At 50.3% G+C, this 21364-nt stretch overlaps 1 protein-coding gene across 5 annotated transcripts in view; it reads right to left on the reverse strand.

The window, feature by feature from the left end:
* Positions 1–18275, reverse strand: part of TARDBP (TAR DNA binding protein) — a 32916-nt gene extending 14641 nt beyond the window's left edge. For 4 of the 5 annotated variants that reach the window (XR_010984955.2, XR_010984954.2, XM_068120160.2 and 1 more), the window contains exons 1-4: positions 17935–18275; positions 9077–9240; positions 8764–8904; positions 1645–1689 (exon numbers count right to left, since the gene is read on the reverse strand). Coding sequence is in view for 3 of the 5 variants with exons in the window: in XM_068120160.2 (XP_067976261.1) it covers positions 1645–1689; positions 8764–8904; positions 9077–9240; positions 17935–18172 (588 nt within the window). In the remaining 2 variants the exon portion in view is untranslated. The remainder of the gene's footprint in view (positions 1–1644; positions 1690–8763; positions 8905–9076; positions 9241–17934) is intronic. The other variant, XM_068120159.2, reaches the window with a different exon arrangement.
* Positions 18276–21364: the final 3089 nt, after the last annotated feature.

The raw sequence follows: 21364 nt of genomic DNA on the forward strand, positions 1-21364 counted from the left end.
ATACGGTATTTATTACACACTTTTATTTAACTTCATATGAACTTTGTTTGTTTGTCCCATGTCAAATCTTTGAGCCATTCATTTTCTAGGTTCCATACGTCCGAGAGAGCTGAAATCTGGCCCACGGTCCTCTTTTCTGGTACATTTTCATCTATGCCCGAAAATGGTTTTCATCTATGAAAATGTAAGAAAAAATTTTTTTTAATTGAAATAAAAAATAATTGGTTTAAAACTTGCAACAACAAAAAAAAAATTAAAGTGTGTAGCCCTAAAACATGTTTTTTTTGTTTACTTGTATAACCTATCTTTCACCAGCATGTATAAAGCAGCTGGACATTCGCAAAAAAACATCTTCCACGAGCAGCAAGAACTGCTCCTGCGTTTGCTGCCGTGTGTTTCACGTTTTCACGGCTTTCGTGGGATATCCCATCATTCACACTGTGAATAGCTTCACGTGAACCACCGTTCACAGGTAAACAATGTTTCGCAGTCCTGCCGTTCCGTTCACATTGTGAACAGCTTCACGTAATATTCCACCGTTCACATTGTGAACAGCTTCACGTAATATTCCACCGTTCACAGGTAAACAATGTTTCGCAGTCCCACAGTTCTGTTCACATAGTGAACAGCTTCATGTGATATTCCACCGTTCACAGGTAAACATTGCTTCGCGGGATATCCCACCAGCTGCATAACACGTCATCCTTGTGAGTTACTGTACAGAATGAAAACACTCCACAGTATCTATTAGTGCAATTAGCTGTCTCCCTTTTCCCCATTGAAACAATGGCGCGGCATTCATTCGCGGATTTTCATAGAAATTCGTAGATTATTGCCAACAATCGTGGGTTTTATCTCACCATTTCCGGAACGTTCATCGACCTTCGCGGATTACCGTCGATATTCTCGGGATTTGCTTCACCATTCGCAGATTTTGCCTCGCCGTTCGCGGTTTGGTCCTCTCTATTCGCGGGTTTTCGGGGATAAACTCGTAGAAGATAACTTTTGAACACCCCCATATTGGGGTTAAACAATACGTGACCATTCAGCTCGTTCTGAAATAACCGTGGTGGAGGATAACATGGATGAGATGTGTCAAGTTAATCTCAAAATAGCGCATTAAATGTGTTTCCCAATCGGTCCGTTACCAGATTTTGCAGCAGGTTGTGACCACAGTACGATCATTCTTGTTTTCTCAAGACCTTGCAGGATACTCAGGTGTTCTATCTCTAATCCAGTTAATTGGATTAAAGATATCATTCTTTAGATTCTTTCTCCATTCTTTAGATTGTAATTTTAGATAGACTTTAGTTTTTCTTACATTACATTCTTAAGAATTCTTTAGATCAGAAATTAATTCTCCAGTTACTTTATTTAAATGCAAGTGAATATCAGACACTTGTATTGCAAAACAAAATGTGATTACCGTTGCCACCATCATAATCATCATCATCATCATCATCATCAAAATGGTATATCTGCAGATCCAAATAGAAAAATAGATAACTGGTAAATCAGGAAAAGGATTTGAACCCTTGGGTTATCAGGAAAAAAAAATATCTCTGCTTGCCTATTGAGGCCAACATTTCCAGCCTGTAAACAAATTTGCCATGTTGACAACAGTGCTAACGCTCCCGTACTCACCAAGTACGTCCTGTTTAGAGCAAACTCGGCTGGTACGTTGTTCAGCTGACAAACAGAGAGAGAAAACTCTTGGCGTCTTGTAAAACGCCTGCTCTTGCCCCTGCAGGCTGGCGCAGCTACATGCCCCCAGCTTTACATCCGCGAGGCTGGAAAATGCCTCCGAAACATATTTTCCTGACCCCCCCCCCCCCCCTCCCAACACCACTCAACCAAAATCATCAACCAATCTACACCCACAATTCATCTATCTACAGCAATCCATTTTTACTGCCCACTTCCATCCCTCTAAGCCTTGCCCTCAAATTTGAATAATCACGAGTGTCATCCATACAGTACATATTCCCTTCCATTCTCCATCTATCTCTCCCCCACCCACACCCTGACACACTCCCCACCAGCCTCCTCTCAGCCAACCCCTCTTTTCCAAACATTTTCAAAATGCGTTTAAGGTCAATTTGATCCCCAAAATCCTTCACACACCAATATAACAGTCAAAATCAATGCCCGACTTAAAAACATCAGCCTTCAGGCCCAAAACCCTTGGGTTCGAGGATGAGACCGACTGTAACATGCCAAAACAAAATATGCACTCTACTGAAAGAGCCACAGTTTATGCAATACTATGAAATGAGCAAAATAAAAGCAAGTCAAAAACAACACTGGAGAAAGGAAGAATTGGTTTTGTGATACAAGGAAAGAAAAATTGTAGAAAAGAGAATTTCAAGAGAAATAAAGAGCAATACACAAATGTACGCAATCCTCACTTTTAAGATAGGAAAGCGATACTAACACGATGGCCCAACAATGGCAATCCAACGGGTTACTCGTACTAGGATGAAGACTTTTGGCGATCAAGCATGTCTCAGACATGCTTCTGACCTGAAGAAGGCTTTTAAAACTTGGGGCCTCATCCATCGTGAAGAAACCCCTTAAAGTGGCAGACTGATCCGATCTCATTACAGTTTGATTTTCTCTTATTTTTAATTATTCTTCCTACCCTTTCTTGCTTTCCCAAAGGACTTTGAAAATTTGTTCAAAATGAAAAGTGCTCGATTAAAACAAACTTGAAATGAGAATGGTCGATTGAAATACGAGCAACAAAATAAAAATTGTCCAATTGTATTTGTCCAATAAACAAAAATCACCATGATTTATTTATTTATTACTTATTGTTTATTGAATTACTTTTTATCATTATTTCAAACAAAATGCGCAAGCATTCAAGACAAAATTAAAATACGGCAAGTGTTCCAAATTAGATTTTGATTATCTTGATGTATTATGGTGCTAGTTTAAGCTCAAACAATGGAAATAAATTCTCCATTTCATGCACAGGAAGCTAGGGTACAATAGAAAAGATGGGGGAACCAAACTAAAACACAGGGACAGTAAAATTGGAGTTCAACCGAGATTTAAAAAGAAAAAGGAAAAACTAATAATTTGGCCCTCATCATAACAATGACTGCACTGGGCTTTTATTTACACGTTTTTCCACTCCAAATCTTCCCAAAGAACGGGATCATTGATGCCCTATCTACAAAACGCCTTAAGATGCACAAATGCCACACGCTTGCTCACTTGAAAACTTTCTAATGCTGGTTCAAAATCGAAACAGGACAGAGAAGAGAGCAAAATGGATCACAAAAACAAATGGTGAAAAGTTAGATTTAGAATAGGAGGGGAAGTTGAAAGAAACTTGCAAGATATAATTAAAGCCTTTTTTTTTTTTAAAGGGGGATGCTTGAAAGGGGCTGGACAGGAAACTGCGGGGCTCAAAAGCGAGGACACGGGTTGAGGCTGTGTGGACCAGGTGAGAAGTGCAAATGGGGTGGGGAAAGGGGTGGGGGGGCAATAGTGGAGAGGCGAGCTCGGGCCGAGGGCCGCAGGGCGGGCGCGCTCGGACCAGGACCGCGGGGCTTGCGCGAGCGGGCCCAGGACCAGGAACGCGGGGCTTGCGCGAGCGGGCCCAGGACCAGGACCGCGGGGCTTGCGCGAGCGGGCCCAGGACCAGGACCGCGGGGCTTGCGCGAGCGGGCCCAGGACCAGGACCGCGGGGCTTGCGCGAGCGGGCCCAGGACCAGGACCGCGGGGCTTGCGCGAGCGGGCCCAGGACCAGGACCGCAGGGCTTGCGCGAGCGGGCCCAGGACCAGGACCGCAGGGCTTGCGCGAGCGGGCCCAGGACCAGGACCGCAGGGCTTGCGCGAGCGGGCCCAGGACCAGGACCGCAGGGCTTGCGCGAGCGGGCCCAGGACCAGGACCGCAGGGCTTGCGCGAGCGGGCCCAGGACCAGGACCGCAGGGCTTGCGCGAGCGGGCCCAGGACCAGGACCGCAGGGCTTGCGCGAGCGGGCCCAGGACCAGGACCGCAGGGCTTGCGCGAGCGGGCCCAGGACCAGGACCGCAGGGCTTGCGCGAGCGGGCCCAGGACCAGGACCGCAGGGCTTGCGCGAGCGGGCCCAGGACCAGGACCGCAGGGCTTGCGCGAGCGGGCCCAGGACCAGGACCGCAGGGCTTGCGCGAGCGGGCCCAGGACCAGGACCGCAGGGCTTGCGCGAGCGGGCCCAGGACCAGGACCGCAGGGCTTGCGCGAGCGGGCCCAGGACCAGGACCGCAGGGCTTGCGCGAGCGGGCCCAGGACCAGGACCGCAGGGCTTGCGCGAGCGGGCCCAGGACCAGGACCGCAGGGCTTGCGCGAGCGGGCCCAGGACCAGGACCGCAGGGCTTGCGCGAGCGGGCCCAGGACCAGGACCGCAGGGCTTGCGCGAGCGGGCCCAGGACCAGGACCGCAGGGCTTGCGCGAGCGGGCCCAGGACCAGGACCGCAGGGCTTGCGCGAGCGGGCCCAGAACCAGGACCGCAGGGCTTGCGCGAGCGGGCCCAGGCCCAGGACCGCAGGGCTTGCGCGAGCGGGCCCAGGACCAGGACCGCAGGGCTTGCGCGAGCGGGCCCAGGACCAGGACCGCAGGGCTTGCGCGAGCGGGCCCAGGACCAGGACCGCAGGGCTTGCGCGAGCGGGCCCAGGACCAGGACCGCAGGGCTTGCGCGAGCGGGCCCAGGACCAGGACCGCAGGGCTTGCGCGAGCGGGCCCAGGACCGCAGGGCTTGCGCGAGCGGGCCCAGGACCAGGACCGCAGGGCTTGCGCGAGCGGGCCCAGGACCAGGACCGCAGGGCTTGCGCGAGCGGGCCCAGGACCACAGGGCTTGCGCGAGCGGGCCCAGGACCAGGACCGCAGGGCTTGCGCGAGCGGCCCCAGGACCAGGACCGCAGGGCTTGCGCGAGCGGCCCCAGGACCAGGACCGCAGGGCTTGCGCGAGCGGGCCCAGGACCAGGACCGCAGGGCTTGCGCGAGCGGGCCCAGGACCAGGACCGCAGGGCTTGCGCGAGCGGGCCCAGGACCAGGACCGCAGGGCTTGCGCGAGCGGGCCCAGGACCAGGACCGCAGGGCTTGCGCGAGCGGGCCCAGGACCAGGACCGCAGGGCTTGCGCGAGCGGGCCCAGGACCAGGACCGCAGGGCTTGCGCAAGCGGGCCCAGGACCAGGACCGCAGGGCTTGCGCGAGCGGGCCCAGGACCAGGACCGCAGGGCTTGCGCGAGCGGGCCCAGGACCAGGACCGCAGGGCTTGCGCGAGCGGGCCCAGGACCAGGACCGCAGGGCTTGCGCGAGCGGGCCCAGGACCGCAGGGCTTGCGCGAGCGGGCCCAGGACCAGGACCGCAGGGCTTGCGCGAGCGGGCCCAGGACCAGGACCGCAGGGCTTGCGCGAGCGGGCCCAGGACCAGGACCGCAGGGCTTGCGCGAGCGGGCCCAGGACCAGGACCAGGACCGCAGGGCTTGCGCGAGCGGGCCCAGGACCAGGACCAGGACCGCAGGGCTTGCGCGAGCGGGCCCAGGACCAGGACCAGGACCGCAGGGCTTGCGCGAGCGGGCCCAGGACCAGGACCAGGACCGCAGGGCTTGCGCGAGCGGGCCCAGGACCAGGACCAGGACCGCAGGGCTTGCGCGAGCGGGCCCAGGACCAGGACCAGGACCGCAGGGCTTGCGCGAGCGGGCCCAGGACCGCAGGGCTTGCGCGAGCGGGCCCAGGACCAGGACCGCAGGGCTTGCGCGAGCGGGCCCAGGACCAGGACCGCAGGGCTTGCGCGAGCGGGCCCAGGACCAGGACCGCAGGGCTTGCGCGAGCGGGCCCAGGACCAGGACCGCAGGGCTTGCGCGAGCGGGCCCAGGACCAGGACCGCAGGGCTTGCGCGAGCGGGCCCGGGACCAGGACCGCAGGGCTTGCGCGAGCGGGCCCGGGACCAGGACCGCAGGGCTTGCGCGAGCGGGCCCGGGACCAGGACCGCAGGGCTTGCGCGAGCGGGCCCGGGACCAGGACCGCAGGGCTTGCGCGAGCGGGCCCGGGACCAGGACCGCAGGGCTTGCGCGAGCGGGCCCGGGACCAGGACCGCAGGGCTTGCGCGAGCGGGCCCAGGACCAGGACCGCAGGGCTTGCGCGAGCGGGCCCAGGACCAGGACCGCAGGGCTTGCGCGAGCGGGCCCAGGACCAGGACCGCAGGGCTTGCGCGAGCGGGCCCAGGACCAGGACCGCAGGGCTTGCGCGAGCGGGCCCAGGACCAGGACCGCAGGGCTTGCGCGAGCGGGCCCAGGACCAGGACCGCAGGGCTTGCGCGAGCGGGCCCAGGACCAGGACCGCAGGGCTTGCGCGAGCGGGCCCAGGACCAGGACCGCAGGGCTTGCGCGAGCGGGCCCAGGACCAGGACCGCAGGGCTTGCGCGAGCGGGCCCGGGACCAGGACCGCAGGGCTTGCGCGAGCGGGCCCGGGACCAGGACCGCAGGGCTTGCGCGAGCGGGCCCGGGACCAGGACCGCAGGGCTTGCGCGAGCGGGGCCCGGGACCAGGACCGCAGGGCTTGCGCGAGCGGGCCCGGGACCAGGACCGCAGGGCTTGCGCGAGCGGGCCCAGGACCAGGACCGCAGGGCTTGCGCGAGCGGGCCCAGGACCAGGACCGCAGGGCTTGCGCGAGCGGGCCCAGGACCAGGACCGCAGGGCTTGCGCGAGCGGGCCCAGGACCGCAGGGCTTGCGCGAGCGGGCCCAGGACCGCAGGGCTTGCGCGAGCGGGCCCAGGACCAGGACCGCAGGGCTTGCGCGAGCGGGCCCAGGACCGCAGGGCTTGCGCGAGCGGGCCCAGGACCAGGACTGCAGGGCTTGCGCGAGCGGGCCCAGGACCAGAACCGCAGGGCTTGCGCGAGCGGGCCCAGGACCGCAGGGCTTGCGCGAGCGGGCCCAGGACCAGGACCGCAGGGCTTGCGCGAGCGGGCCCAGGACCAGGACCAGGACCGCAGGGCTTGCGCGAGCGGGCCCAGGACCAGGACCGCAGGGCTTGCGCGAGCGGGCCCAGGACCAGGACCGCAGGGCTTGCGCGAGCGGGCCCAGGACCAGGACCGCAGGGCTTGCGCGAGCGGGCCCAGGACCAGGACCGCAGGGCTTGCGCGAGCGGGCCCAGGACCGCAGGGCTTGCGCGAGCGGGCCCAGGACCAGGACCGCAGGGCTTGCGCGAGCGGGCCCAGGACCTCAGGGCTTGCGCGAGCGGGCCCAGGACCTCAGGGCTTGCGCGAGCGGGCCCAGGACCTCAGGGCTTGCGCGAGCGGGCCCAGGACCAGGACCGCAGGGCTTGCGCGAGCGGGCCCAGGACCAGGACCGCAGGGCTTGCGCGGGCGGGCCCGGGACCGCAGGGCTTGCGCGGGCGGGCCCGGGACCGCAGGGCTTGCGCGGGCGGGCCCGGGACCGCAGGGCTTGCGCGGGCGGGCCCGGGACCGCAGGGCTTGCGCGGGCGGGCCCGGGACCGCAGGGCTTGCGCGGGCGGGCCCGGGACCGCAGGGCTTGCGCGGGCGGGCCCGGGACCGCAGGGCTTGCGCGAGCGGGCCCAGCACCAGGACCGCGGGAGCGAGCGGGCCCAGCACCAGGACCGCAGGGCGGGAGCGAGCGGGCCCAGCACCAGGACCGCAGGGCAGGAGCGAGCGGGCCCAGGACAGGAGAGCAGGCGCAAGGCTCAAAAATTACATGACAGGCGCAACGCTCAAAAATTACAAGACAGGCGCAAGGCTCAAAAATTACACGATGGGCGCAAGGCTCAAAAATTACATGACGGGCGCAAGGCTCAAAAATTACATGACGGGGGCAAGGCTCAAAAATTACATGACGGGGGCAAGGCTCAAAAATTACATGACGGGCGCAAGGCTCAAAAATTACATGACGGGCGCAAGGCTCAAAAATTACACGACGGGTGCAAGGCTCAAAAATTACATGACGGGCGCAAGGCTCAAAAATTACCTGACGGGCGCAAGGCTCAAAAATTACATGATGGGCGCAAGGCTCAAAAATTACACGACGGGCGCAAGGCTCAAAAATTAGATGGCGGGCACAAGGCTCAAAAATTAGATGGCGGGCGCAAGGCTCAAACATTACATGACGGGCGAAAGGCTCAAAAATTACATGACGGGCGCAAGGCTCAAAAATTAAATGACAGGCGCAAGGCTCAAAAATTACATGACGGGCGCAAGGCTCAAAAATTACATGACGGATGCAAGGCTCAGAAATTACATGATGGACGCAAGGTCCAAAAATTACATGACGGACGCAAGGCTCAAAAATTACATGACGGACGCAAGGCTCAAAAATTAGATGATGGGCGCAAGGACCAAAAATTAGAGATGGGCGCAAGGCTCAAAAAATAGATGATGGGTGCAAGGCTCAAAAATTAGATGACTGGCGCGGGGCTCAACAATTAGATGACTGGCGCAAGGCTCAAAAATTAGATGACGTGCGCAAGGCTCAAAAATTAGATGACGGGCGCAAGGCTCAAAAATTAGATGACGGGCGCAAGGCTCAAAAATTAGATGACGGGCGCAAGCCTCAAAATTAGATGACGGGCGCAAGGCTCAAAAATTAGATGACGGGCGCAAGGCTCAAAAATTAGATGAATGCAAGGATCAAAAGTTAAAGGATGGATGCAAGGCTCAAAAACAACAACAAAAGAAAAAGGTGGATGCAAGGCTCAACACAAGAGGATAGGCACAAAGCTCAAAGAGGAAAGAGTGATGGAAAGTGTTGTTGTTTGCTCACCCTGGAATTAGGAAGTTTGCAGTCACACCACCGACCATCTATCATGTGCCGTTGAGACAGGGCTTTCATTTGGGACTCATAGTCACCAAATCGGACAAAACCAAAGCCCTTAGAGTTTCCAGTTTTTACATCTCGCTTCACCTGCAAGCATTTAATGTCTCATATTGGTGCTTCGACTCATATTACAAAACATGTTCACTCTTTAAAATGCCAAACTGTGATTCAAAGTAAATTATTACACAAGTGGAAGAAGCAAAACGGGATGAAATAAATACCACATTGCAAATTATCAACAATAAAGCCTGTACCGTACCTGAACCATGAGAACTTCCCCATAGGCACCAAAATAGTCACGCAAGTCCTGCTCTGTAGCTTTCCATGGCAGCCCCAACACAATAAGATCAGATGTCTTCTGCACTGATCGCTTTATCTTTATCACATTTGAGATGTCAGATTCATCCATCTTGCGTTTGTTGTCTGTCCAACAGCAACAAATGCATCAATATAGATCACATCCATTCACCCGGAAATCTCAAGTGTATTTACAAACAGCACTAGTCGAGAAGTAACACATTGAAACTAGAATTGCAACAAACTGTCAAGGCTTCCAAGCTGCAACACCTCGAGTTTATAGAACCATGAGATGCATAGCATTAGCAAAGAACCATCCCCCACTTTTATGAAGTATATTTTGCATTTTAGTATGACTTTTAGAATCAGCTTCCACCAGGTTGAAGTATACTATACATCAAGAGGAAATTGGGGTTCTTCACCCAGCTGGAATCCTTGGGACTTAAAAATAAAATACCCCCAAAAACTTCCCCTCCACCCCTCGAGTAAAAACACCAGCTTTTGACTCATCCTATCCAGGGGTTGAGGAGCGCATAGAGGTCAAACACACAAAAACAATATGATAAATTCAGTATGATAATCACCCACTTGTATGATGTCTGGTTTTCATGAAGAGAATTGTCACTACCTGAAATAGACGGATCTTGGGTAGCTAACTCAAACATGAGAGATTAAAACCTAAATATAACAACTCTCCTGCTAAGCCATCAACTTCGACATTTTGATAAAAACAAAATGGTCAAATTTGATTTGTCTGTGCGGGCCATAGTCTTTCACAGATGTACTTTTTCACAAACTGAGGACACAGGTCCACTGAGGATTTAAATAAAATTTCAGATAGATCGGTTCAGCAGTTCTGAAGATTATCTTCAAGAATGAGCGAAAATCATAATAAACAAGCGTTACGCCTAGGTCCCCAGTCGGTGAAGTGATGCGAGTTGACAAAGTGGAAGACGCAAGGTGGCCATCTTGGATTTTGACGTGGTGACCCAATTTTCAATAGCGTTCTCCCTTATGTGTAGATACACCCACACACCAGATTAGAAGTTAGTAGTTCGTTTATTTTTCAAGATATTTCGCTCACAAGGTTCAGACATATATATATGGTGGTGGCCATCTTGGATTTTGATGTGGCGACCCAATTTCAATAGCGTTCTTCCTTATGCCTAGATACACCCACACACCAGATTAGAAGTTGGTACTTCGGTTATTTTTCAAGATATTCCACTCACAAGGTTCAGACGTACATGGCGGCGGCCATCTTGGATTTTGACGTGGCGACCCAATTTTCAATGGCGTTCTTCCTTATGCGTAGATACACCCACACACCAGATTAGAATTTAGTAGTTCGTTTATTTTTCAAGATATTTCGCTCACAAGCTTCAGACATATTTATGGTGGCGGCTATCTTGGATTTTGACGTGGGTTGCACCCACACACCAAATTAGAATTCGGTCCTTTGCTTACACACGCACGCACGCACGCACGGGAAAACCATAGTCCCCCTTTCGCTCCGCGGTGCGACGGGGGACAATTTAATTCATTTCGCTTCGATACAATGTTGGCCTGTAATTGATCAATTGAGGAGAAATAGTAAATTGGCTCGAAGAGACAAAACAATTGGAGATTTTTTTTATTTTTTGCTTTGTGAACGCTCTGGTCACAACAAATCGCAGACGAAGCCCTGGAACTATAAACGTGCGAAATTTTTTCATGGCACGTAGAGGCAGCGATTTTTCCATTTCCTAAAAACCTAAATTCCGTTTAAAAAAAAAAAGTTCAATTTCGTGTTATCAATGGAAAGAAAAGCATTTGTTGGTGAATTTGCAACGGAAAAAATAAAATTAGCATTTGCGATTCTCCACAGACTTATTTCCACAGCAAAATTGCAAAAAGTACGGGGGGGGGGGGGGGGGGGGAGAAGGGAAAAAATTCAATTAGATGCACACGGAATATAGTCATATCTGGAATGTGAACAAAGCCGATGGTCCGCTCACGTGAATTGCAGTTGCTTTGGACAAAGCTCGCTGTGAATATTTCTCGGTTGCTGGCACCAAAAAATCAATACTGAATAAAATCCCATCTAAATATCTAGAGAGCCCAGGAAAAGCGGATTTCTAAAAAAATAACAATAATAATAATAAAATTAAATTAAATTTTTCCTTGAGTCTCCACACCTAAAATCATCCACGGCATCCCCAGATGGTGTAATTTTACCATCAGGATTACAAATGTAGAGAATAAGAAAATGATTCATGGCGCACGTGGACAAAGGACCGCAGGGCGGGCATGGAAATTATATAAAAACATGGAAACCTGATTCATGGCGCTTTAAACCAAGTTGATCTTGATTACAATGTCCATGTACGCTCGCTTACACAGGAAGTACATCGCCGTGGCAGTAAGTACATATGAAAATACACTGTGTCTGATTGTGTCGATCATTTATTCGCTTCCAGACTCCAATGATTTGGCCGATCTCTGCCAAATATGAATATGTGCTGCGGCTGCACAAGGTCAAATCATGTGTAAAACAGCATCCCTCACCGCCACCCCTCATCCCCCCCCCCCCCCCCCCCCATTCGCTTCCAGACTCCAATGATTTGGCCTATCTCTGCCAAATATGAATATGTGCTGCGGCTGCACAAGGTCAAATCATGTGTAAAACAGCATCCCTCACCGCCACCCCTCATCCCCCCCCCCCCCCCACTCCCCGGCACAACGATAAGTTGATAATTTTTGACGTTCATGTGTGCGTGTGGTCCCGGAGGGAACAGTCATTTCTAGTTGACATAAACCAGCGTTTCTTTATGTTATAATTCTTTTTGGCAATCTCGTCGAAGACCCCTTAAACCCAAATGACCCATAGGACCCAAAATAACCCAAAGACCCAAAATACCCTGAAGACCATTAATACCCTAAAGACGTGTAAAACGCTTTTAAAACAGACCCATTATAATAGCTTCGACCCTTGAACATTTAGACCACTTGGAACTTTTTACATTACAAGTAAATATTATTACAAATAAATTTCTACAAAAAATTTTTTTTTTCAACTGAAGAACTCTGGTTGATCAACAACTCCAGATCTAAATCAACGAGATCAACAACAACTCTAGTTGATCAACGACTCTAGATCTAAATCAACAAGATTAACAACTCTAGTTCAACAACTCAACTATGATCAACTCTAGTTCAGCCGAGTCATTATCCTCGGTTAAAAAAGCCTGTGCCTCTGTAGCACCGTGGAGCGATCCGATCCATGGTCGTGATATGAATGACAGTAGTAAGGCAGGGACTGTTCTTTCATTCAGGAAGTAGTTAATGCATATAAATATAATGCTCTCCCTGGAAAGATAAAACCACCTTTAGAGGCCATTTTTCCCCGCAAGCGGGGGTTGGCCTTTTTCGGGAACCGTGGTTGTTGTTGTTTTTTTTTGGTCCCCTTTTTGAAGCAATGTTTTACGGCCGGATGCCCTTCCTGACGCCAACCCTTTTTGCCGCCTTTAACGACAAACAGGGAATTACCAGTGAACTGGTACTGGTATCCCTGGAAAGATAAGCATAAACAGTAAATAGGTTTAAACTTGAATTGGGCACCTAGAATCATTGCGGATAGAAGGGTACATTGATATTGGTGGGACTGGTGGGTAGTTTTGGTATGGATGGGTGATTGTACAGTGTACACGTGTAGTGAATGCAATGTGTGGGAGAGGAGTCTCGTCAAGGGGTGAGTATGCTGTCGGCATTTGTTAATGTCTCACCGTACAACCGCCTTCATCCACCCAGCACCACCTCCCCCAGCCCCCTGCCCAAACTGGGTAAATGACCCCTTGCTACCCATCACCACCTCACATGCCAATAACACCATGTCCCTTCCACCCCCCCCCCCCCCCATTAAATAACACCCTGCTCCTGCCCCCACCCCTCCACTGAACTCAAGCAGATAATCTATCTTCTATCTATCTTCTTCTTCTATATATATATATAAAAGAAAGTTTTTGTTTGTCTGCACGCGCTAATCTCCTGAACGGTGAAAGATAAGAGGAAACGTCTGAAACAAAAAATGTCGGGACGGGCCCCGGGAAGGTTTTAGGCTCGGTGGCGAGGCCGCCTCGGCCGGGCTGGGCCCATTTCGCAATAAATATTCTTCTTCTTCTTCCAAAATCCTCTGGAAGTACTTCTTATGCACTTTATCGGAATATCTGACTGATTGCCACACATGCTTTCAAAATTCTCTCTCGCGGGGCCCGACAGAAGAAAGAACAAGGAATCGTTGAGCACTAACTGATACTGGGCTCGCGTCAGACCTATGTACAGAAGATTAAATTCATTCAAAAAGAACCCGGGCAACGCCGGGTGCATTCAGCTAGTTCTATACATATAAATGAAGTGTTCGTATGTATGTATGTATGTGTCTGTATGTCCGCTCTTCACCCATTGGTTGGACAGCTGACCTGACTCCTCCCACAAAAGTAACCTGACATACCTAACCCAAAGTACCCAGATGACCCAAGAGACCGACCACCCCCCCCCCCCCCCCCCCCCCCCTCAACACCCAGAGGACCTACAAGACCGTGAAGACCCAGAGGACCCAAAAGACCCCGAGGACCCTAAATAACCCATGGACCCTAAATACCCCAAAGACCCAATGGACCACAAAGACCTAAAAGACTTTTCAGGGTTGAATATGTTTCAGGGGGGTTTCGGGGTTGAACACTTAAAGACCTAAAATACCCCGAAGACCCAAAATACCTCAAATACCCTTAAAGACCACAAAGACCCAGAGTACCCAAAAAGATACTGAAGGCCCAAAATACTCCAAAGACCCAGAGGACCCAAAAGACCCAATGGACCCCAAAGTCCCAAAATACCGCAAAGACCCAAAAGACCAAAAATACCCCATAGACCCAAAAGACCTAAAACACACCGAAGACCTAAAACACCCCAAAGACCTAAAAGACCCCAAAGACCTAAAAGACCCCAAAGACCTAAAAGACCCCAAAGACCTAAAATACCCCCAAAGACCTAAAAGACCCCAAATACCTAAAAGACCCCAAATACCTAAAAGACCCCAAATACCTAAAAGACCCCAAAGACCTAAAAGACCCCAAAGACCTAAAAGACCCCAAAGACCGAAAAGACCCCAAAGCCCGAAAAGACCCCAAATCCAGAAAAGACCCCAAAGCCTGAAAAGACCCCAAAGCCCGAAAATACCCCAAAGCCCGAAAAGACCCCAAAGCCCGAAAAGACCCCAAAGACCGAAAAGACCCCAAAGACCGAAAAGACCCCAAAGACCGAAAAGACCCCAAAATACCTAAAAGACCCCAAAGACCTAAAAGACCCCCAAATACCTAAAAGACCGAAAAGACCCCAAAGACCATCAATACCCAAAAGACCATCAAGACCCAAAAGACCATCAAGACCCAAAAGACCATGAAGACCCAAAAGACCATCAAGACCCAAAAGACCATCAAGACCCAAAAGACCATCAAGACCCAAAAGACCATCAAGACCCAAAAGACCATCAAGACCCAAAAGATCATCAAGACCCAAAAGACCACCAAGACCCAAAATACCCTTAAAGGGGAAAAAAGCACGATTTATTGGTCTGAAAAACCATTGGCAATCATTAATCATGGTCTAATTTGAAGGGAATTTTTATATTTATTTGTCAATCACAAAGTGCCGAAAAAAACCCGAGACTGTCGATTTTTGAGATTGCCAGTGATGTCACATTGTGAACACGCCGTTATCCTGCCGGCGACTGTACATCGAGAAACGTCGCATTGCGAGCTCTGATTCCGATACTGATTGTAGATGATGAAGGGGGGAGGTGGGTGGGTGGGGGGGGGTGGAGAGAGTGTGTGGGGTTGTCGTGGGGTATTGTTAGCTTGGGTGAGGGTTAATAGGGGATTGTGAGGGGTGGTGGAGGGGCGGGAAAAGAGGAGGGTGTGGTATTGTTAGCTGGGGTGACGGTTGATAGGGGATTGTGAGGGGATGGTGGAGTGGGGTAAGGAGTGTGGGGCGGTCATGGGTATTATTAGCTAGGATGATGGTTGATCGGGGATTGAGGGGATGGTGGAGGAGCGGGAAAAGAGGAGGGTGTGGTATTGTTAGCTAGGGCGACGGTTGATAGGGGATTGTGAAGGGATGGTGGAGGGGTGGGAAAAGAGGAGGGTGTGGTATTGTTAGCTAGGGTGACGGTTGATAGGGGATTGTGAGGGGATGGTGGAGGGGCGGGAAAAGAGGAGGATGTGGTATTGTTAGCTAGGGTGACGGTTGATAGGGGATCGTGAGGGGATGGTGGAGTGGGGTAAGGAGGGTGGGGCGGTCATGGGTATTATTAGCTAGGGTGGTGGTTGATAGGGGATTGTGAGGGGCGGGAAAAGAGAAGGGTGTGGTATTGTTAGTGAGGGTGACGGTTGATAGGGGATTGTGAAGGGATGGTGGAGGGGTGGGAAAAGAGGAGGGTGTGGTATTGTTAGCGAGGGTGACGGTTGATAGGGGATTGTGAGGGGAGGGAAAAGAGGAGGGTGTGGTATTGTTAGCGAGGGTGACGGTTGATAGGGGATTGTGAGGGGAGGGAAAAGAGGAGGGTGTGGTATTGTTAGCGAGGGTGACGGTTGATCGGGGATTGTGTGGGGAGGGAAAAGAGGAGGGTGTGGTATCGTTAGCGAGGGTGACGGTTGATAGGGGATTGTGAGGGGAGGGAAAAGAGAAGGGTGTGGTATTGTTAGCGAGGGTGACGGTTGATCGGGGATTGTGTGGGGAGGGAAAAGAGGAGGGTGTGGTATCGTTAGCGAGGGTGACGGTTGATAGGGGATTGTGAGGGGAGGGAAAAGAGGAGGATGTGGTATTGTTCGCGAGGATGACGGTTGATCGGGGATTGTGAGGGGAGGGAAAAGAGGAGGGTATGGTATCGTTAGCGAGGGTGACGATTGATAGGGGATTGTGAGAAGAGGGAAAAGAGGGTGTGGTATTGTTAGCAAGGGTGACGGTTGATAGGGGATTGTGAGGGGAGGGAAAAGAGGAGGGTGTGGTATTGTTCGCGAGGGTGACGATTGTGAGGGGATTGTGAGGGGAGGGAAAAGAGGAGGGTGTGGTATCGTTAGCGAGGGTGACGGTTGATAGGGGATTGTGAGAAGATGGGAAAAGAGGAGGGTGTGGTATTGTTAGCGAGGGTGACGGTTGATCGGGGATTGTGAGGGGAGGGAAAAGAGGAGGGTGTGGTATCGTTAGCGAGGGTGACGGTTGATAGGGGATTGTGAGGGGAGGGAAAAGAGGAGGGTGTGGTATTGTTAGCGAGGGTGACGGTTGATAGGGGATTGTGAGGGGAGGGAAAAGAGGAGGATGTGGTATTGTTAGCGAGGGTGACGGTTGATAGGGGATTGTGAGGGGAGGGAAAAGAGGAGGGTGTGGTATTGTTAGCGAGGGCGACGGTTGATCGGGGATTGTGAGGGGAGGGAAAAGAGGAGGGTGTGGTATCGTCAGCGAAGGTGACGGTTGATAGGGGATTGTGAGGGGAGGGAAAAGAGGAGGGTGTGGTATTGTTAGCGAGGGTGACGGTTGATAGGGGATTGTGAGGGGAGGGAAAAGAGGGTGTGGTATTGTTCGCGAGGGTGACGGTTGATCCGATCGGGGATTGTGAGGGGAGGAAAAAGAGGAGGGTGTGGTATTGTTCGCGAGGGTGACGGTTGATCGGGGATTGTGAGGGGAGGGAAAAGAGGAGGGTGTGGTATTGTTAGCGAGGGTGACGGTTGATAGGGGATTGTGAGGGGAGGGAAAAGAGGAGGGTGTGGTATTGTTAGTTAGGGTGACGGTTGATAGGGGATTGTGAAGGGATGGTGGAGGGGCGGGAAAGGAAGAGGATGTGGTAGTCATTGTTCGCTAGGGTGACGTTAGCTAGGGTGACGGTTGATAGGGGATTGTGAAGGGATGGTGGAGGGGCGGGAAAGGAAGAGGATGTGGCAGTCATTGTTCGCTAGGGGGACGTTAGCTAGGGTGACGGTTGATTTTTTTTTTTCTTTCTGGAAAATTGAGGCCTCAAAAACCAAGCCCAAGGACACCTACATTGAACAGAAATCAGCAAGAGCAATATTACCAAATAAAATCAAGAATAAATCCAAGTCAAAGTAGTGTCGGCAGAAAAATGTGTTGCACGCTTGGAACAAGATCGCCCGTCGGGTGGGTTCTCTGATAAGGCCCCATAACAAAAAGCATTAGCTTATCAGTATCACTATCACCCTCGTGCGCATCGCTTTTGGTGGAATTCCGATTTATTTATTTATTTTTTCTTTCGTCTTTTCGGTGTTTTTTTTGCTCGAAAAGCGGACGATCCCTTCCGAATAACAACGAACGATTCCTTTCGCGCTCCGGAAGTCATCGGATCGATAGTTTTTACTTTATGCGCATGCGCAGTTACCACAATGACTGTTCGATCCTTTGTGTGGAAACCCCCCCCCAAAAAAAAAAAACCGCCCTGAGCCCTCCCTCATCACTTCTCCAGCCTGGATGGAGTGATAAGATAATACTTTTTTTATGGGGCCTAATAATAATAATAGGCCTAATCAATTATTCAGTGTTGCTACAGCGTCGGCATGATCGGCCAATTGTCCTCTTGTATCAAAGTTGCTTGCATATACATTATACTGCACGTGTGTATGTATATATAATTAATACATGTATATTATATAAAGGGAATTTTTTAAATAAAGTTTGCATTTAATATATTCCGAAAACAACACCGGATGCATACAATTACATAGAGCGATATTTCATTATTTGTGTTAGTGGGATGATCTATAAACTTAAACGCACCTTTCGGGTAACTGACAATGTACATGATGTTTCCCCAGCCGGGTTCGGGCGGGTGGAGCACTCCCTCCACAAGGCGAACCCCGCGCATGGTCTGCGTGTCTGGGTTTCGGTACTTTAGGCCACAGGCGCCAGGAAACTGCGCTGTGACCGTTGACAAAAGCACCGTACCATCTTCTTCAGAAGGGATCTCCATTGGCTCCTCGTTCTCATCATCCGCAACGCGAATATATTCTGCCATTTTGTTTGATTTCGCGATGAAAGGAAGCAATCAAATCGACCACGTTCAACTTCAACACAAAACAGAAAATGGCGCCAGAAGAAAACCTGAGAGTGAGAGGGCGCGAAAGATCTGCTTCCGTTCTTCTCTTGCACACAATATCCACTTCATAAAGTCCTATTATGTGGAGAAAATTGCACCCACAAATTTTTTTCTTTGTTAACTTCATCGAAGAATTTATAAGGAAAATAGATTAAAAGCTGTCCACCGCACAGTGACTGCTTTTAACTACACTCACATGGCGTAAAGATTTGGACGAAAAACAAAAAGGCACCGACAGTCAACACCTGCCGATAAATAGTGTAAGAGTACGAAGATCCGAATAAATATCAGAAGTAAAATTCCACTTTTGATCTAACATCGCACAAACAAGTGGTTGGGTGGTTTTGGTGACGTATGTATGTATGGGAGTGGTTTTTAACATTGACCTAACTTAAAGCTCATCGTGAAGTTTGCACAAACATAATCTAGTACAGGACAAAGACATGAGTATAGATATCCACGTTGGTGGGGATAAGACGATTTTGTTCATACACATGAGAATGACCATTGCAGATAATATGTATACAAGGAAAAAGCATTAAAAAGGAAAAAAAGATGCCAACAGCACAATAATATTCAAGATCCATCCCTACATCATTGTTTAAAAACCTGTAATTGGCTAGTGTGAAGAACTCTTCAGCTGAAGGAGGTTTGTGACTAAGTCAAGGTTTGCAATCATGCTGTGCTTTCTTATATCGAAACTATCTGAAATCTTAAATAAACCTAATACATAAACTTAATATTAAACTTAATATAAACTGGAGAGGTCATAGAACACCTTACCCAACACAGTCTAAAAAAAAAATGTGCAAGAACACCTGCACATCTAAAAACATGTAGTTTGAGCAATCACCGACAGGTGTCTCTGCATGGTAACTCGGTTTCTAGAACGAAGGTTTCACACTCATGGTGTGCGCACAAAGATGAGCAGAAGGTAGGTACTGTACTTATTCAAATACTGGACACAATTACAACCAAATAATGTCTTGAACAATTCCATTGTTAGTTGGAACTTGTAACACCATGACAAGACTTCTTCAAGACAGCGAGTCACCATCATCTCAAATGGTCCCCAATCCAAAACCATGATCTTTTCCACCTTCTATAAAGCCGCCCCAATCCCTCCTCCTTCCAAGTTTCAAGTTTTTCCTTCCTGAGAATTTCCTCCTGCATCCACATTGTCCATCCCATGCATTCCTCCCCATGCCCATTGTTTGTATGCCTCCCTTTATCTTTGTCTTCGGCTCTGCTGTTGGTGTCCCACCCTCTCTACCATTCCTTTTGTCCTCTCCAATGAGTCGTGACTCTGTATACAAAGAATAACCATAGGTTGGCAACTATTGAGCAGGTTTAATGGACCGAATGATCTCTTTCTGTGTGAAGTTCCTTCGAAGGGAAGTCATCTATTATACAGTGCATTCAGAAAGTATTCAGACCCCTTCACTTTTTTCACATTTTGTTATGTTGCAGCCTTATGCTGAAATCGTTTAAATTCATTTTTTCCCTCATCAATCTACACTCAATACCCCATAATGACAAAGAGAAAACAGGATTTTAGAAAGTTTTGCAAATTTATTAAAAATAAAAAACTGAAATATCACATTTACATAAGTATTCAGACCCTTTGCAATGACACTTGAAATTTAGTTCAGGAGCCTCCCATTTCTCTTGATCATCTTTGAGATGTTTGCACACCTTTATTTGAGTCCACCTGTGGTAAATTCAATTGATTGGACATGATTTGGAAAGGCACACACCTGTCTATACAGTCACGTGAAAAAGTAAGTACACCCCTTGTAAAGTTTTAACTTTTTCAACATATTTCAACATACAGCTATTTGATCTTCATTTCAACAATATTTATAGATAAAGGTGATATAATATAACAAATATCATGAAACATTTACATTTTGTCGTCCATTGTATAATTTAAATAAACATAAATTAAAATTTCGCATGTGGAAAAAGTAGGTACACCCTTGGCTCCAATAGGTGATATTGCCCCCTTTGGCAGAAACAACCTCAAGTCGGCGTTTCTTATAACTGTCGACCAGTCTCTGACATCGACTGGGAGAAATTTTTGCCCACTCCTCCATGCAGAATTCTTTCAGCTGTGCGATGTTTGAGGGGTTTCTTGCATGCACACCTCGTTTCAAATCCCCCCACAACATCTCAATGGGATTTAGATCGGGGCTTTGACTTGGCCATTCCAGAACCCCTCCATTTCTTTCTTTTCAGCCATTCCTTGGTGGATTTACTGGTATGTTTAGGGTCATTGTCATGTTGCAAGGTCCACCTTCGGTGGAGCTTCAACACTCCGACAGATGGCCTCACATTATGCTCAAGCACCCTCTGGTACAATGAAGAATTCATAGTGGATTCTATGATGGTGAGCTGCCCAGGCCCTGATGCAGCAAAGCTGCCCCCAAATCATAATATTTCCACCACCATGCTTTACAGTTGGAATCAGGTTCTTGTGGTCAAATGCTGTCTTTGGTTTTCGCAAAACATGTCTTCTGGTACTGTGGCCAAATAGCTCTACCTTTGACTCATCTGTCCAGAGCACATTGTTCCAGAAGTGCTGGTCTTTGCCTAGGTGTTCATTGGCAAGCTTACATCTTGCCCTGATGTTCTTTCTGGACAGCAAAGGTTTCCTCCTGGCACACCTCCCATGTAGATCAAATTCGTGCAGCCTCTTTCTAATGGTAGACTTGTGCACTTTGACATCAACAGTGGCAAGAGCTACCTGTAGGTCCCGTGATGACATTCTGGGGTTCTTAGAGACTTCTTTCAGCATCTTGCGGTCTGCTCTCGGGCTGAACTTGCTGGGGCGGTCTGGCCTGAACAAGTTGGCAGTTGTTTTTGGAATCTTCTCCACTTGTAGATGATCTTCCGGACAGTCGAATGATTGATTTCAAATTGTTTGGAGATCTTTTTGAATCCCTTCCCAGACTCGTAGGCTTCTATAACCTTCTTTCTGAAGGCCTCAGAGAGCTCTTTTGATCTAGGCATGGTGATGCCGCACACTTCAACAACAAAGAGCAAACCAAACTAAATGTCTGAGGTTTAAATAAGACAGGTTCCTCCAAGATCCTCTCTAACGATGTTCTA

This window comes from Myxine glutinosa, chromosome 6 (genome assembly GCF_964187855.1).
Source record: "Myxine glutinosa chromosome 6, kmMyxGlut1.1, whole genome shotgun sequence".
Lineage (NCBI taxonomy): Eukaryota > Metazoa > Chordata > Myxini > Myxiniformes > Myxinidae > Myxine > Myxine glutinosa.